Below are 19,937 nucleotides of genomic sequence, written 5' to 3'. Positions count from 1 at the left end.
GAACAAAAAGGAAGTCTTTGGTAAAGTTTCACAGCAATAAAGTTAAGTTTTTGCGTCGATTCATAATATTCATATATAAAATATGAGTCCATTATTTCGTATCTGAGAGAGAGAGCAGTGAAAATAATGAACTCAAAGGGAAGAATCGGCTCCAAAGAACGCGAAAACCGTTCTATTTGCAGGAGAGGTGATGGCGTCAGCAAAGGAAAAACAATAAACGGAGATTATTATACAAATTTATTGCAGCGTTTGATCGAAGAAATCAGGAAAAAGCAACCGTATTTGGTTGGCAAAAATTTAGAAACAAAATTTAGAAAAATAACAGATTTATGTTCACGATGGAGGAAGTAGAACCAGGATCTCAAGGAAATGAACTGAGTGCATAAATGTACGTTATCTTCTATAACTTCATTTAAATATTGGCGTGAGGTAAAATATTTTTTGGAAGATTGTACCACACATTATATGACCGCTTTTTGAAGAAAGTTTTATCGCACTCATGTCAACGTCAAGCATCCATGAAAAAACTTTGGCACATGTGTATGTCACTTTGATTCATGTGCGACAAAATATTTTTCCCTACACGTGCGATATAGAGTTACTTTCAAGTCGCAAATATGTGTGGTGAAGCTGCTTTTATCACACGCTCATAGGAAAACACTATTTATTTGAGCAATTCCTCTCCGAAAGTCAGAAAAGAATAAAAATGAGGCGTCTTCTCTTATATACATTTTACTATATTAAACAGCATAAACGAATTGTAAACAATTTTTATTATAAACATTCATGTATTCAATTATAACATAAAAAAACTCTATGTCTTCTAAAGTAGAACGTTGAAAAATTGGATTATAATTATCACATGCATATCAATAAAACTAAGAATATTAATGTTAAAATTGCTACCTGTTGATAATTATTTTGGAAAAATGCAACAGGAAATGTCCCACTTAGCCTGAAGAAAACAAATTCAAAATTGTATTAAAACGTAAAACGGCACTTGTGCGATATTAAATTGCTAGATAACGAGATAGTACCTCTACAACGTTAAATGTCTCATATGGGATTTTTTGAGCATAAGGTAACGTTTAATTAGCTCGTTTGCATTAAGCATTCTGAACTCAGCCTTGAAGACTGCCCTTACTGTTCATTTTTAATATGACCTGCCAGTCCTATAAAAACAAAAAAGAGGTATTTAACGAACAAGTGTATTAATTACTGCAACTCATAACCGAGACACATTAAGGTGTCAGCGTAGCGAACGCGTTAATAAAAGTCGAGATGAATTAGTCGCTCATTAATATACGCGTTACTACAAAACATTTCCGCCGACTGCATATCAAAAAGGCTCAAAAGTAATAAAATTATAAACATTTCAACTTTCGGATTTAAAAAATGATTCTCTAATCTTTGCTTTCGAGCTTTCGCCATCGATTAAAGACCCTTAGTATCAAAAATTCAATCATTTAGAAATGGAAGATACTGATAACGTGACAAGCACGCCGCAAAGAGCAAATGTGGCCTAATTATTAAACTTACAAAATCATGCATTAATGGGGTTCATTAATGAATAGTTAGATATGCTTACAGTAAAGGAACGTTTCAATATTCAATCGACGAAAGAACGGTTTTCTTCAAACATACTGGGATTATACTACGCATAATAAATATTATCCCATTCTTATTTGGATTTCTCCAAACTGTCCTTCATACATTTGATATTCAGAGAAGGCAAGCCTTTTTTGTTACCCACTTCGGCTACCATTTTAACTGAAGGCACTATGTCTTCAGCCGCCTCTACTATCTCTTTCCAGGAAAAATCAACATCTTTCTTCTCCGTCAACCTGCTGCATACTGCATATCGTATCACGTACGTTTTATTTAAAAGTCCAGCAATCAGAAATTGTGTTTTCTTCTCCGATATTTTGACCAGAAGCCTCTCGCTCAGAGAGTTATCCCCTTTCAACCGGAAGGTCACAAGGCCCATGCTGCAAGTGCAGACTTCGAACCGATTATCTGCTCTTACAATATCCGCGAAATGCTCCGCCAGTGCAATTTGATTCTTGATGTGTCTCTGGATGCCTTCAATTCCATAAATTCGCAATACAAACCAGAGCTTCAAAGCCCTGAATCTCCTTCCTAGGGAAATTTGCCAGTGCCTGTATTCTGGAGCTAGACCCTTATGTTGATCCTTCAAGTAGATTCTATCAACGTTAAAAGCTTCGACTAAGTATTTCGCGTCTTTGATCCACATGGCGGAACAATCGAAGTTGACCAGCATCCATTTGTGTGGGTTGAAGTCGAAAGAATCAGCAAACTCAACGCCCTTCATCAGATGTCGGTATTCCGGGCATACAAAAGCAGATCCTGCATAGGCAGCATCCACATGAAGCCACACTCCTTCTTTATTACAGACGGGACCTATTTCGTTTAATTTGTCGAATGCGCATGTTGGAGTAGTACCTGAAAATTATGAAAATTTTGAGAATGCAGAGGGTTCTAGACTGGAGTTTATTTCTGAGAGTAGCTGATCAAAGAGAGTATAGTGGTTGAGTAATATAACTTGAATTTGTTTGTTATATGTACTTGCTGAAGTTATAGAAATTGAGAAAGTATTTCAGATTCTTAGAATCAAAGTTGCTCTATTTTATAGAGTCAGATAGTAGAGTAACTGAAATCATCCACCATTAGAGCACTTTTACGCCGATAGTCAAAGTTGAGAATTAAGGTGAAAGCGACGATGAAAAACTAATCTTAACTAGGTCAAATGTGTGGAAAAGTTTTAGTAATTCTTCAATTATCTTCAAGAAACTTCTTTGATTTATGTGTAACTTTAACGAGTAAACTCCATATATTCTTCCATGTGTTAAGAATAATCAAAATCATTGAATATGCAGGAGAGTGAATTATTCCAATTCGCCAGGAAATCCAGAAGAAAGTGCAGATGCAGCAGAATAACATTATACATGTCGAAATAAAATTGAAAAAGTTCGCCATAATTAATAAATGTTGTTTTATTAAATAAATGTACAAGGTGTTTCCAAAAATATGAGCAATATCCCCTAAATGAATAGTTCTTGTCAAAAAATTGTGCTTGTGCTTATTAATCGTTTCCCATAAGGTCACCTACTCTTCCAAAGCTCTACGCTTACGGAATTAGAACTTTGGAAGGAACGTTATTTAGGACATATCATTTTCTCTACCAAATTTTAAAGAGCCGAATTTCCGTAAGAGTGAGTTTTTAGAAAACAGTTTATAAGCATAAGTACAATCTTTTAACAAGAACTTTTCATTTCTAAGATATTACCCGCATTTTTGGAAACACCCCGTAGAAATGCAAACTAGCAAATTTATTACTAGGCGGCCACCTTTCTACATTTCGATTGCCTAATTTCTACTCTTGCCTTTCCTTCACAGTTCTCGAGAGGTACCCCAGTGGAAAGTGGGGTTCCCACACTTGGTCATTAGTAGCGGCGGTAATACAGTGCTCCATCCCTAAATGGCTCTGGCAGTTTGCTTGACATTGTCTTATTACTAACTCTAACACCCTAATATTAAATTTATAAACTACTAAATCTCCGATGTATATTTTGCTTGTGTTTTGATTCTGAAGCTTCGTTTATTTTACTCAAAAAAAGTATTATTGCTAAATATATTATTATTTCAAACAAAATAATGACCAATGATAGGTCCACCTTTACACAGTATCTCATCATAAGATCATAAAGTTATCTCATTCATTTAATAACATTCGGATATTTCAAAGATCTTTGGCTAACTTTTGGAATCTTTGGGCTAACTAACCAACTCAAAGTGGGGCCTCACTCTGGGCTTCTCTCTTTCAATACCTTCTTCAACATCATCAACAACCTTCTTTAGTAACCTAAAGGATTTGCAGCATTGATGTCAGTAAGCAACATAAGTGAAACTGAACATAAGTTTTTGACTAATTAAGTACAGGTCATAGGTACCAATGAATTTCTTGAAAAATCAATAAAAATAAATCACCCTTAATTGCTATTTAATGTACGAGTATATTAATGACGGCGATTTTTTGCGAATTTTTTGCGATTTTAAAGATCCCTTGGATTAACAATTCTTTCTTTTTAGATTTGATCAACATTTCTTTGTACCTGTTTATTTTCCATCCGTTTTGTTATTATCATCAAATCCATAATCTTCTGATAGTTCCTATGAACTTGGAGCAGTATCACAATAGAATTACTCAATTCTTGTTCAAGTAAAGACGTTTTTTTCTTTGAGTTTTAGTACTCTGCCAATAATAGGTTTGGAAAATGAGTGAAATCCTTCTTGGAAAGCAAAATATACCTGGTTAGCAAAGTCGAAATGTAAACTGGTTTGCCATATAAGAAAGGATGTTTCTACGATTGTTGCGGCTCTCTTGTTCCAATTACGGGTATTTTTATCCGGTATTTTACGCATATTTTCATCTTACCAGGAACTAAGTATATTGAAAGGTATTGGAAGGTATGACTTAGCTGTAATCGAGCGAGGAACCAATCTAGTGCATTTAAAATCTTACCTAAATTGACAACGCAATAACAGGGTATTAAACCAGCTTCCCTGTCTTTGCTGATAGCTTCTTGAAGAACTACACCAGTAAGTTCTCCATTGTCATTTGTAGGCAATAACCTCATCGTCATGGATCCTTAATCAGTAAATAACGCAAGTGTTAGATTGAAGACTAAATTTTCATATTTACTTAATTCAAATTGATAAATGGATAAATATTACCTAATAAACCAGCTTTCTCTACTGAAGAATTTGATTGATCTGACGAATAGGCTATTAATTTTCCTTTGACTTCGGCTTCTGAGAGTTGAGGGTAGACTTCCCTGAGATTTTTAACTTTCTTTTCTTTGGCGGCTAGTAGTGCTACGTATGTGGCTTCACTTGCAGAACCCTGAAATTATAATAGTAAACGATTTATTCCAACACAAGATCGAATTAGGATTCTACTAGATCTGACCTGAATGATTCCTCCACCGGGCCCTTCAGAACAATTTAGAAATTCCTCAGGCAGTCCTAGCATTCTGCCCAACCAGTTCATCATGACCACTTCAAGTTCGGTGTTTGCGGGACTCGCAATCTGCAAAACCACAAAACACACAATTTAAAAGATGAAATATTCGAGTACTAATATTTTTGAGACACATTTAAATCCAGTGAACTAATGTAATAAAATGGGTAAGAATCTTGACATTCACCTGCTTCAATGCCATTGCCAGGATTTGCTATTGAAAGAATAAGAAAAATCGAAAGTCAAGTTCAACACCTACAAGGCAAGGCAGCACTGCATGCATGTCCAACGCACTATATTACTCATTCATTCATTCAAACACGTGCATTGTGTGTTTTTGTAAACTGAATGATAATTGAGAACGATTGTTTGAATTTTCCACATGATTTATCGACCTGGAAGAAATTTTCCGAAAGATGCCATAATGTGTGTTTTATTTGTTTTCGAACAGCATCTGCAGGGTTCATCATATATATGGAATAATGACAATAACTTTTTAAATAATTTTTTTGTCAATTAAATTCGATCAGAAAAGCAAAAAAACAATTTACTGCTTGCAAGATTAATTGTTATTTCATGTTGAAAGCATTTGCTAAGAATGTCTTCCGTCATGATCCAAACACAGCATATCCTTTGTATGAATAATCTTCTTACCTAAACATGGGTGTCTTGCCTGATTGTCTGTATTACACCGAAGACACGAGCCTTCAAGTGATCTATGTTGTTTGACTTATCCTCATAAACTAAAAAGCCCCAATGGAAAAAGTTGCAAGAATTTAAATCTGGTGACCGCGCTGGCCACTATTTCACCAAGTCAAAAATTGATACGGCTTCCTTTAAAATTAAAACTTGGAATTTCCGGAATACTAGTTACTTGACTTTTAAATAAATGCAGAGAACGTTTTCATTATTTTGCTTTTCTAATTGAATTTAATTTTTTTGAACAAAATAAGGAAAATAATTTTTTTCTCGAAATTTTTCTTATCCAATCCCAAGATTAATTAAAAAAGTTAATTATAATTAAGATTCGATATGTTTATATGCGCAAATAAGTGTAGATTTCATAAAAAAAAGACGGATATGGAGGGCCACATATGAAAATTTAAGGTTAGACTTCGTTGGAATATTATGGTAAAAAAAAAATTCAAGGTCATCAAAAAATGACAACAAATTATACTTGCAGCTTTTACTTCAAGCATTTTTTCATAGAAAAATGATTGAAAAAGTTATTGCCATTATTCCATATGACGGACCCTGTACAAATTGCTTTAACTCGCAAAACAAATTCCTATAACCCAGTAAAAAGTATCACAGAGTAATTAAACCATAATTGACGATCTTTTATGTAAAAGTGACTGTTAACCGACGTAACAACCTGTTTATAGCTGCAGGGATTATGGTAATTTCGGGCCACTTCCTAAATATTACATCAAAGATCTGTGTCAATTTGCTGAGAATTTTAGGACACAAAAAGAAACGCTTGACATCAGCAAAAAGTGGTTATGAATGAAAAGTGAGAATTTTAGCCCCGTGACCAAGCACATACTTGCAAGAAGTCACGTATGACGTGGAAACTATCTTTTACCTACCCAACTTAATCCTACAACTCCAAATCCAGCGCTCATCAGTTCTCCAACCACACTGGGAAATGATTGGGCAGTGGGGTAATAGGCATGGAAGTTTGGGCTATGCCAATGGGTGATTCCGGGCATGATGATCCTGTCTACATCTTGAAGAACATCTCTCCACGATTCTCCAGTTAGTGGAGGGTCCTTGGGAAGGAGATCTCCGAGATAGCCAGGTTGGACGTTTGAGAGGACTGGCCTGGAATTTCGGAATTGTTAGAATTGAATAATATGCGAAGATGGCAAAGATCAGGCAGGAGATCTACGGTACGTTTTCGGTATCAACCTAGTTAATTGGTAAACCAAAATTGTTCTTTTTGGTGTATCAAAATTAACAGTAATATTCGTGTAATTTTCATCCCAACATATTCAGTTATCTTCGTAATCACATCCTGGCTTGAAAGTAGTTTATTGGTTTCCCTTTTCTAAAGGCCAAGATTATAGGAAGAATGGTTGCCATGAAATTGGCATAACAGACCCCTGACAAACCGCAAATTGCAAGCTAACAGACATACTGTTCTTCCTCTACAAGACAGCACCTAAAACTTTATCAGGGGAATTTTTGGAATTTTTATTTAACAACGAAAGAAGAAAGAGCTTTTGCTACTTTCCCAGTTTCGATGGATATTGCTCTCGAGATAACACCCTCTTAGAGCATAATCACTGAAGTGCTGCTAAACTCTACTATTAGCGTAGAACTTTATCTTCCAGCAATATTTGACAGAACTTGAATAATTTTACCCTTAATCGATATGCTAGACTCAAGAGATTGAAGTACTGGCAACTTTACAGGGGCATAAATTCTACGTTAAAACCAAATGGTAAGCTTCCATATCCAAATTATCAGCAAATCTAAGTCGGTGCTAAACTTTTGGTCTTTAGGGTCTGTTACTGGCTTTTTTATCTACAAGGTAATTTTAACAAATAGCGTGTTTTTGGTGAGAAAATATTTTGGTTTCTTGGTACTTGATACCCAGAAATCAATATATGGGCAATTTTCTTGGATACCGTAAGTTTCTGACCGAATAAATAATCTTATATGGTAACATGTTAATTGTCTAAGGCTTAGGATACTGAAATTCAACATTTCTTCAGATATAATCTAAACGGGCATTAAAATCACATTGCTACTTTAGGTAATGCAAAAATTGAATGTTAAGATTAGTTCAAGTTGTAGTTTTTCTTTATCTTTACCAGTTGAGATGTATTTTATTTAAATTTACTTTAGATTTGTAGTGAGGAAAGCACTGATATGACTTTTCTTCCTCTGCATTTAACTAATTGAAATTCACAAAGGCAAACTCCATGAATGTATTTGCGTGCTTTCTGTTTGAATGTAGAACCGGAAAATACTACTTAAATACAGCAATGGTTAGCTTCAGGATTTAGAACTAATTTTAGGAACTAAAACACTATTGGTATTTACAAAGAAGACCACGAAACAAGTCATATTTGCATAGATAATTGGGCACTTAAAGAACTAACTATAAATAATATTGCATAGGACAAAGTGGCAAAAGTTATTAAAGAATGAGGAAAGCTAACAAAAATATATTTTTGTAGAGTGGGGGTGTGCACGAAAACTCTAAAAGTGTGATGAGGAAAAAAGCGAGAATAGCTAAGAATACAGTTGAAATGAAAGCAATGAGAGGAAGTCCCTGAAAGAAGTGTTTTAGCAATGATACCAAGGAAGTTGATATCAAAAAAGAAAGTGGAGGTAAAGGTTTTGTTAAAGTTTTTAAAAAATGGTATAAATTAGTACAAGAGTTTTCATTATGCTCCATGCCCCTAACTTTCAAACTTTGATAACTGCGATAAACTGCTATATTTTAAAATGTATTTTTTTTACATGAATGTGTTACTACATGGAAAAAATCAGATTTTTTCGCTTTTTCTAATAACGTAAAATCTGCGAAATTATTAATAAAGCTTAAATGTATTTACAATTGAACCGACGATTAGAAGAAGCAGATTCAATTTGAAAAGAACAAAATCACCAATATTGTACGAATATTAACCCATATTGGAATGAAATTTTTCTAAATATTCATTCAATTTTGCTTATATTAGTTTTTTATATTGGAAATTCTGTTTATTTTTTTATGCAATTATCTTAGAAACAAAATAGGCAGCTTTTTCAGTACTACATTGATTTCCACAATTGTAGCGGATGTAGCTGTGGACAATTACTTAAAGTTCAAAATGAATAATATCCAGTGTTATTAAATTGAAATAAAAGCAATAATCAAATACTTTGTCGATGGTTGAAAAAAAGGTAATTTCCTAGGCAGAAATATGGAAAAGTTCACTTTATCTACATATGCAGGTATAATTATTACCTACAATTTTCATTCTATTATTTTAACCAGACAGAAAGTTATTTTAAAAGATATCCAAATGATAGGATTCCTTTGGAGGGCCATACCGTAAGACCAATGGTCATAAGAACTTTTTTTACTATTTTTGGCTCTACTTTCACCCATTTAAGTTTGGTATCAACTTTTCCAAATACTCTTTAAACAAAATATTGTCCTACTGTTCGTGATAATTCCGAGTTTAAGTAAATAACTTTTGGACCCTCAACCGAATCTTAATTGGTTTTGCATGTTAATTGTATGTATTTATTGAGTTCAATTTAACAAATGGGAACTAAATGAGTTTGATAAAGTTTTGTTGTCACCAATAGTATAAACATATGATAATTTTTAATGAGGGTCAAACTTGGAGAGATTAGGAAAAACTCAAATTATTTACACACTGAAAGTTCGGTTATTTATTGTAAACTGTAAATCAAACATATACAATAGGTTAAACGTTGTGCAAGAAGTCAATCTGAGTTAACCTTTCATAATACTTATGGAGGTTTTCCTGTTTTGTCTCCAAATAGATATTTTTTTTTAGATTTAAGAATTCGGAACAACGTAAATAATTTAAAATCAGAATACCATTATTAACGATTTTATTTAAATCTCCCTGATACTATTGAATTACACTTTGGCTAAAAATGATGAATGTCAATTGAATTGCTTAATTAGTGTAAAGCGTACATTATGTGTTTATTTTATTGCAAGCAATCTCAAGCAAAACAAGACTTGTGTATCTCTAAAAATCCACGGTTGTCTCACTGAAAAGATAGTCTCTTTTGTAGTTTTAAATGAAGAATTGGTCCAGACATGGCAATCTGTGGTATGTTGCGGTAGGTTGTCTTGAAAGGGACACAACAGAAATCAGTGACTTTGATACGAAGAGGCAAAAAGATTGTAAGTGAAAGAAGTATTCTAGTGGTCCTAAGTTGTATTACATATTATGCAATTCAATGCATATCTAAAATGCATGAGATACACTTGAAAAGGCCATGAAGTCTGAGACCTTTTTTAATATGAAATGCAACCTCAATGAAATGCTCTCAATTTCAGAGCAGCTTTCAGACATTGGAAAGTCAATAGACAACGTACACATTGGTATCATAATGTTGGGCGTCACTGAGAAATATGAGCTAATGACTAGGACTTTGAAGCGCAGTGGTCTTGTAATTACAATTAGCCCATTAAAAATAAACGTGCTGCTCTAGAATTACAGTATGGCCTGAAGGTTAAGAAAATTTGACAATGATACTGAATTCTGAGTATTGTAGTAGTGGTATTAGACAGCTTTTCAGGGAATTAAGCATCAGTTAACAGCTCCTAATGCACTACATGCGTGTGCATGCACCCAATGCGAAAACCCTATGAATTAAATCCAAAAGTATAAAGTACACTTTCGTGGGACATTGTAAAGATGGCAATATATATACAGGGTTGCCCAACGAAACCTTTGTACCTCGATTTTCAGTGTTTAAAATGAAAATGTGTAAAAATGTTCGGACCCGTCGATTTTTTATTCGAAGGGGATAATTTTTTTATCGTATTTTAAACCCTTCAACTTCAACAGGAGTGACAATTACCTCCAAAATTTTTAATGAGAAGGAAGGTCGAGTGATACCTCATTTTAAAGGTACATTGTTGTATGTGCCTGATTATAACCTTCAAGCTTGAAATCTCTGTCGTTACCCCTCTTGATATGCCAGCTTGTCAAAGTCTCTGGGAAGTGTACCACGATAAAAGTTGCAGACTTTAAAATGGGAATAGAAAGACCTCTAAAAATGAGATATCATTGAATCGTTTTGACGGAGGTGAATTTTCATCAACGTCACCAACGTTTTGAACAAAATTTACTTTATTGGATGAAGGAAAATAGCGGTCTTTCCCAATATTTAATAAATTAAACAAAAAAGTACTTTTTTTATCATTTACACATTGTTTTTAAGAAAAAGATTACAAATAGAAAAACGTGCCCTTTTAAATTTGAGGGGTAACTATCACACCTGTTCAAAGGTTGAAGTTGGGGGGTAGAAAAAATAATAAAAAATTGTCGCCCTAGAATAAAAAATTCAAGCGTTTTTACACTTTTTGATTTCAAATACTGTAAGTCGAATTTTCGTTGGTCCACCCTGTACGTGCAATTTTTGATCCATTGAATCATAAGATAATAATGTCTAGGGATATTATCTTTGAAGAAAGTCGTAATGAGCCAATTGATAATCTAATTCAAGGCAAATAAGCTCATTAAGAAGGCCTTCGGAATACCAACTTCAAATCTCTTAAGTATCCTAGAAGTCACAATAGAAGATATCATAAACAGAACATCATCGCGTTGGCATCGACTGATGACGCATAATGAACATAACAGAAGATGCAAAGGAGGATGTAAGTTTCAGTGGATTGCTGAAGGAACTGCTAATCATTCTCAAAGTGCCAATTAATTTTGACTAAAGCATTAATGTTATATAATGACAATTAGTCTGTAGAAGTTAGTAAATAAAGCTGTGTTTCATAAGCCCAGTAAGCACATTATGTTTGAGAATTGGTAGAGTATAATAAATTTTGCGTATCATATAAATCTAATGCAAATATGATTGCACAAATATGTGGAAAATTTTCGCTATTGCTAAATAACACAAAAATTTGATGTGTTAAAATATAGCTTAAAATAAGATTTCTTCACTTATACGTTTATAAGGGAGGGAGGGAGTCTAAGTTTTTCTATGGACTATAATCGAATACATGCTGAAACTCTCTATTAATACTATATATTGTGTGGCTCTAAGTTACCTCTCCCTCCTTATATCAAATTAATAATTGTTTTTAACTCAAAAACGGCACTAAATAGGACAAAAATTACTATTTTTTGACGTTTGGTTATGTTTTCAAATGTTACTTACGTCACTGGTAGAGCAAAATGGCCAACCTTTTGAAATTGAAACACAGGTCAAGTGGTACCTCAAATTAAAGGTCTTTCAAAATTACACTCAATGATGTATTGCGATTCAAAATCTATTATAACCTATATATTGTACATATAGATCATAAATTCATGATTCGAGTTCTTGATAATTCTTTCTTTCCCTACCAATTTATTAAAATCAAAATAAAATTTAGTTACTCATAAATTACTCTATTAGTTACGTTAAATTAATTTTCTTCTAAATTTTTATGCAAGATTGTTACGATAATTCAATGCTGTTCTTCTATATATTTTAGTTTCACTCCTAAATTTTTCTACAAATTCATTATATTAAATCAGGCTTCATTCTTCCCACATTTCTCAAAAAAGGTGGTAGCAAATTTTAATCCAAAGCATGAAGAGAACAGTGCAATCAAAATAATAAAAAATACATTCCCCTGTGCTAGAATAAGTTCGTAATACTTTTGAAATTCTTTGCAAATACATAACTATAAATTACATTTAAATCTTCTGCAAGATATCAGTTTTTTGTAGTAGGACTTTAATCACGCATTTTATAATAAAAAGTAAATAGTACTAGTTTGCAATATAAACTGTATTGTGTATATTCGAAAAATGCCGCGTTTAGGAAATATAGGTTGTTAAAGTTGTTTTTTTTTAGTTAAAATTTGAAACTTGTTAAAAATGAAAAAGTATTTTAAATCTTGTGGTACCTGTTCACCAAGAGCAGTAGTACCGCGAAGAAGCTGAAGCTCTGCGATCAGGCTCTTAGGGGTCCTTCTCGCTTCCCAATCGGCCACCTTTTTCCCTATTCGAGTTCTCTTCCCTTCCGCAAAATTGCTCCATCCGTTTTATCAAGGGGAATATAATATCCCATTCAAGACTTCGAAGTTCCTCCCGGAAAAGAAAGCGGACTCGAATACCCTGAGACTAAAACTGAAGTCTCACGCCTCCGTTTATGCCAGATTCGAAATTTTATCGTATAAACGTACTATCTGATGCATTAGGATTTTTGTCCGACGTCGAAACGAATAGAAGTTTTTAAAATATCTTCCGATAACTGTAAGAGCTACTTACTTATAGAGGGCTTAAAGGAGAAGATTACGCTTGAAGCTGAAGTTTTCTGTTCCACTTTATTCGATTAAGGACATAATTCTTCTTTGGTACATACAACTTTTTATCTATAAATGATATTTTTTAACCTTCTAATCTCTCCTGCAGGCAGCCTCATATATCTCGGCTACCAATGTCTGATCCGTTGTTATACCAAAATCACTTATTGTCCGACGGCGATTGTAAGAGTTCTATCTAAAATTCCTCTATTTTCGGCATGTTCACTTCAAACGACTAATTCAATTTTAGCCTTAGCCTTAGTTAGTAAAGGAGGTTCTTTATGATAGTCTCGCAGATATGCCATTACTCTATTATTTCAAAGAGTTGACGATACTACTTGGGATGGAGTGCCATGTGCTATAAGGACCTTACAGCATCGCAAATGGCATTGGTCTGAAAAAGCCTTCTCTATTTTGTGAACTGTTGAATAGAGAGCCGTTACTGTCGATTTTCTCTTGCTGTATGTAGGTTAATCTACGCTGACGGGCCATCGCCCCAGCGTTTCCTTAGAAAAGAAGTTCAATTTATTGCTCTGAAGGTTTTGGCGATACTGCAGTCGCTTCTCCTCGCTTTATGGATGAAGATGCGATTTCCATGCTTCAGGAACACACTTCAGTGTCATGCTAGTCCTGAACACCCAGTCAACAACGAGAGCACTGTATCTAGATTATGTCGTCAGGTTTCAACTACTTGTATAAAATGAATTCACCCTATTTGATGGCTTTGTTGGCCATCACTTCCCGAGCCAGTGTCCATCCTTATTGCACTGGACTCTCCTTAGGAATAACAACCTTGCCTGTTTCTCCAAGATAGTGAACAATTAGTCTCACTTCAAGGTTTCAAAACTTTTCTATTATTGGGTTAACCCAAGCAGGTAGAAAATCTCAAATAATAAAAATATCAGAAACCATGCCAAAGGGAAAAATACATTAGTTGCTTGACAATTGTGTAAATAACTGAAAATATGTGATATGTACTAAAAAATTCAAAACAAATAAAAAAAAATTAATTTCTAAAATTAAATACTCTATGATGCACTATGTAAAATGTGTTGAAAGGAAATAAATGAATCCTATTTTCGAATAAATTAATTCATGTATGCGTAGCATGTCTAGCTCTGTAGATACTAAAAAATTATGTATTGGGAAAATTGACGTTAAATATGTATCTCAAAAACTTTATTAGCTTTAAAAGAAAATTTGGAAAAAATATTAAAAATGTTTAACCTGTATTTCCTTAACGTGGCATTCAAACATATTTCATATAGAATACTAGTACCATTTTTAGGTGTAGAATACGTTCTTAAAGTCCTGCTACAAGAAAAACCTATCATCCTAGATATGCGATAATATGTTAGTTCTGCAGCTTTGTCTGACCTCATCTTTGATCGCAAAATTGGGCGTAAATTTTGTAGAAAAGTATATAACGAAAGCTTTAATTTCAAATTAAAAATAAAAAAATAAAAAAATAAAAAATTTTGAACTTGGAAAACTTTGCCTTTTGTTATCTCAAAACCTTTAGAAGTATATAGAGCGTGTTTTATAGGAACTGATCAGAAATTGATGAGGATTAACGCAAATATATAACTATTGAGGACGATCCATTAAAAAAAATGTAATTTAGAACTAACACTTTCTTTAAATTGCCCATAGTTTGAAAATATACGTCGCTACTCTATTCAGCTATAAAACTTGTATTTTTAGGTATAGTATCCCATCAGCTCTGTGTCGGGCCTTCACGCTCAAACTCGAAAAGTTTCGATATTTTTCCTATTGTGCACTATAGTTCTTGAAATTGTGAATTTGAAGAGAAATCAAAAAACATGCTTTTAGAGCACTAAAATAAAATAAACGACTTACCTGTCCCTAATGGTCTCGTAGTAATCAGCTATGTAATCCACAGCGGCCTTGCCAAACTCCCTAAACTGCTCCGCGTCCATTTCTAGCCCCGTCTAAAGCGCACCGCCAAAGCCCGACGACAACAGTACCAAAAATTCTTATCTCCCCAACGCAGATAAATCACTTTCTCCTATTAGTTGACGCAATGATTATGAATACGAAAAAAAGTAGTCCATGACACTACGAAATTACGGATATTCACTTTCACGCAAGTACCAACAACCGATGAACTTGTTTAAGATCAACACCACTGCTGAGTTATGGTGATGATGATGATGATGATGATGATGGGTACCACCAACAGTGGTTTACGTAATCTACGGACGTCTCAATGGAGGATTGTAATCTGAGAAACGACGCTGCAGAGAATAAAAGTCTACTAGTGTTGAGGAAAGTATTTATATGGGGGACACAGGTCTCGCAAAAACGGGCAAACTTAAGAGGCACGTAGTAAAAGTATAGGATTGTACCAAGGTCTGATCTTATTTAGATTGGGAGTTTTTTTTCGGATTGTTGCAATTTGCCGGCTTTATTGAAATTCGTTTTTGTGGAAAAAAGCTGTTATCCGCAGAATTAGTTTGTGCGGCGTTTTGAAAACATCCGTGGAAAATTCTTTCGATTTTGAACAGAAAATACCTTCAACGTAGGAAGATCTTTTTCGGCTTTACAGTGACTCGAAATTTTATTATTGTAATGAAATATACGGGGTGCCAATGGATTCGTACAAGCAAGCTAAGCAATGATAAACGGCGCTCATAGAACAAGAGAAGATGAAACGCGCTTCGAGCAGGGATCAGCAATCAATCACGTAGCTCGGGGACCGAAAAGAGTTCCCTCAGGAGACGAGAACATTTTGCCATGATTAATGGCACAGGATGCGGTACACGAGTTACTTTGCCGATAGCTGAGGGAATTCGTGTTTCAGTTTATCGCCAAGTGTACACAGAGCGGCTCTAACTTTCTAACAGTTTAAGAACAATCTGTAAATTTGCAACATAGTATCCTGTTATTGGCCAATAAAGCACCATTACAAAGTAGAAACCTCTAAACAAAGAATTTTTTTAGGAAAAAGATCACGTTCACGGTCAAGACTCTGTCGTTTTTTACTGCCATCGCCTTGAATAAGTTAATAGCGAGTTGGTTCTTATAGGTAGATAATCTGGAAACGGTCTTTGCGTTACGTAATGTCCCCAAGCAATTAATTTATTACAGTCGGACGTGGTATAAAAACGTCTAATATAGGAGAAAAACCGCACCTGTGCAAACTGTAAATGTTTGATTTGAAACGGAATTTTCATTTAGGAATTTGTGGGCGTCACCTTTGGTGCCTTCTTAGCGTTGTTTCAATGCAACTAAGCCCTGACGGGGACATAGTGTTGGGTAATTAAATTACAACGATTTATCGCCAAAAGCAGAAAATTCATTATGGAGATGAAGGTCAGATGAGAAAAAACTTGATATCAATAAAATAAAGAATTATTTAAAATACATGTGAACATGGAAAATCATATGACATAAGCAAAAAAAATTAATATAAATGTAAATTTGTGATTAATGATATTTAGAAAGAAATGATTTGTTGATGTTAGTGTTGTTGTCAGTAGAGTTGGCCATTCTCTGAAGATCACACGTACTTTCTTCCAGTAGTGTGAAGAATATTACTGGGGAAAATAGGTGCTCTTCATTTTGAGGAATCCTAAAAAGAGAAGAACTAAAAAACCTTTATAACAAGAAATGAAAAACGAAGGCAGAGGTGGTAGTAAAACGAGGGGTCTTTTTTCCTGCCCAATCTTCCCTGGTAACTCCATACCCTTCTTTTCCTCAAAACCTCTCAATGAAGGGGAGAATCCTATCCCGTTCAACAGTTGAAGATTCATCCCGGATGAGAAAGGCTGCTCCGAAAGCCCTGGGACTAAGAAATGCCCATGTAATGTGCACCAAGGAAATGAAGATTCTCATATGCATATGACTTTTAACTCAAGTCCCACTAAGTCCCCAATGCATTGTCGGCTAGTAGCCCTGAAGCCTTGAATGTGTCCGGGGTGGGCAATATATCTTTGACTTATCTAATTTTATATCCAATTTTCTTTCATTTTTTCGCATCCCATATATTCATCACATCGAAGACATACCTTTTACTAAGCCCTAAAGGTGGCTCAGGTCTGTTCAAGCGTGATTGGAAGTCCGCCTGATCGAATCATCGACCCGTTTGCTTTCCTCAATGACGAGCTTGGCAATTCCCCAAGATGATTTGGGCAGGTCATGATGGATTATTCCTTTGCTGAAGCCAACCAGAGCCGCCCCAGAGCCCATACCTGACCATCGGAGATCGCATGATATAATGGCACGACTGATGTACAGTTAATATCACTCTGGAATAAAAGAGAACAAAAAAATAATTAACTGGAATGGGAGCGCACGCGAGCCCGAATTTGATCAGATACCGTCAACTTTAGACCTTTTGGAAAGTGCAGGGACTGCTTTTGAAAGAAGGGGTACGCTGTCAAAAACAGGTGTCAGACTTACCCAGTATCTCGAAAACCAAAAGAGATATTATATTCCTGTTAATAGGATTAGTAGTATAAAGCTTGTGGAGCCAATTAATTTAGAGTTTTTGAGGCAACTTGACCCTCTAAAAACGGCAACCTATATAGTTTTTTTTTTAATATTTCAATCTTGTCCAATTAATTTTCTGAAGAATCAGTGCATTCAGTTCATATGGCTGGTTCCTCAAGATTAGCCCTCAGGCGATAGTGCACACACTCCAAGCTCATTAGCTACCCATTACTCACGCCAAAGAGTCTTACAAGGAACTGGTTAAGTAGAAGCATACTCGTTTAATTATTATTTTAGACCACTTTTCGGATTACCTACGTGTAGTAATAAGTATGTAATATGTACAATTTTTCCCATATTCGGTACAATAAAGGTTTCAATATTTAAAAGTTCTTTTTCCTGTGTATAGCCAAAGCAATAAAACCTTGTGTAGTATAGACACACATCCTCCATATTCTTACGTGCACCGAAACTAAATCGGAATAGGCAATAAAACCCCGCCGTCCACACAACTGCAAAGAGTTTATGCGACACTCAAACCTTTGAGAGAGGGTTTGGGAATCTCCCTTGGGACCCGTAGCGATAAAGGGGGCAAACCAGGTCACCCTCCAACCCCCCACGGAACATATTGGTCCTCTCTTCCCCTAGAGTTTCGAGTGTTTACGGTTTGGCTAATTGTTTGGAACGGTGCCATTGCAATAATTTTAGTTTCGCATGTTGAATATTAACCTGAGCTAACCTGAACTCAGTTGCTATTAATAACAATGATACCCTCGGTTAAAACAAAGCGCTTTGCTGCAACGACCGCAGGGGTAATTTTTCTCTTTAATAAGAAGAACCAACCCTTGGAGCGACGTTTGTGGATGATGGCGATGAATAATTAAAAAGGAGAGAGGCCAGACCTGTTTGCTTAATTCGTTTAACCAAACATCTTTGGAGGGTCCAAATTGAATTATCGTAATACCGCCTTCATCCCGTTTATTGAGACAGGGATTTCATGACATTTCTATATCATTAAAATATAATTTAATCTTTAATAATCTGTAGTTTCGATGGATTGGATGGGTCTGCAAGCATACACATGGATTTAGAGGAACATATTATTTATATAGAAATCAAATAATATTCCACAATACGTAACAAAGAGGTGCCTACTTGTTGCCAATTCCCATTTCGTTTCATGATAGAAACGTATCTCTCTAATAGACAGTTTGTTAAATTTTTCTCATTGTTTTTTTTTAATTACTATAAAACTTCTAAACTGAGTAAAAAACTGCTTTTTGCCCATGTTACTTTTCATATAAAAATTAAAACCATGCCGTGTTTTATATAGTTTACCCGCCAATTCTTGCATGAGGAAGCTAACAAAGAGTGATAAATGGAAAAAGTAAGAAAAGAAGGCAACTTTTTTTAATATCTATTGTATAAAATCTCCAAATTGAATAAAAACTGCTTTTTACTTCTTTTAACAAAAAAAGTGATCTTTTAATAATCACGTCAGTCGGTGAACAAATTATGAGGTTTTCTGCCTTGGCTTCATCAGCCTGATCTTCCACCCGGCTGTGAGTACTGCTACGGCAGTAAATTTACTGCTTGTTCGCCTTTTGAAACAAATAACTATTATTTTCATGTTATTATTTATGTAAAACTTCAAATCCCAGCATATTCTGAATAATTTACTCATCTATGCTCGTACGAGTTGGAATATAAAGCTTGATGAATGTAAAAAATAAGAAAACAGGGGAAAATGCAATAGAAAAAACAAGAAATATAGAATGAATGCGGGAAAATACTAGTTTCCACACGCAAATTCCTACGAGAAATCGCCAATCAACAAGGCAGTACAAAAAAATAACGTTATGGTATTTCACAAATACACAGGTTTTAGATTATATGTATAGAGTGGTCCAATTGCTATGGGCCATTATTGTTATCTTCTAAACCGTAAACGTTGCAATTTCAGTTAAATTAGACAGAAGTTGTCAAATTTGATGACGAGTTAAGATCTCGAGACACTGTTGCCAAAATTTGTTCGGTTTCGGAAGTATTTGGAAGAAACGAAATTTTGCCGAAAAAGTTTTTTATAAATAAACCGAAAACTAAGAGTTTTCAAAAAAAGTGTTTTTTACAACATTTTATTGATTTTTAAAGCTCTACACACTAATGTTAAATTTTAACAAATAGCACTTTTAGTTTCTGAGATATAGACACTAACTTCAAATTTTTAAATATGGACCTGGATTCAATTCAACAATAACCTGGATCATTAATTTAATTTCTTATTTCAACAGAGGTATCTAATTTATTTTGTTCTACATTAGAGTTTTAGAATTAGAGTAAAGTAAAATTTATAGTTTCCATAAGACAAGCCTAAAAGTATTAGAAAACAAAACATGTTTTCGCCAAAATTTCGTTTTTTCC

At 34.5% G+C, this 19,937-nt stretch overlaps 1 protein-coding gene across 1 annotated transcript; it reads right to left on the bottom strand.

Annotated features, from left to right (window-relative positions):
• Positions 1-796: 796 nt before the first annotated feature.
• On the bottom strand, positions 797-15,341 carry LOC136409311 (aromatic-L-amino-acid decarboxylase-like). Its single transcript, XM_066390734.1, has 6 exons — positions 14,922-15,341; positions 6,631-6,865; positions 4,991-5,110; positions 4,756-4,924; positions 4,544-4,669; positions 797-2,463 (listed from the first exon to the last, which is right to left on the bottom strand). Exons 1-6 carry the CDS (start codon positions 14,999-15,001, stop codon positions 1,682-1,684), a joined length of 1,512 nt encoding a protein of 503 aa, XP_066246831.1. The 5' UTR covers positions 15,002-15,341; the 3' UTR covers positions 797-1,681.
• Between the last annotated feature and the right edge of the window lie 4,596 nt (positions 15,342-19,937).

This window comes from Euwallacea similis, chromosome 5, assembly GCF_039881205.1.
Source record: "Euwallacea similis isolate ESF13 chromosome 5, ESF131.1, whole genome shotgun sequence".
Taxonomy (NCBI): domain Eukaryota; kingdom Metazoa; phylum Arthropoda; class Insecta; order Coleoptera; family Curculionidae; genus Euwallacea; species Euwallacea similis.
Note: the sequence above shows the minus strand (reverse complement) of the source record. Positions and strands in the feature narration are given on the sequence as shown.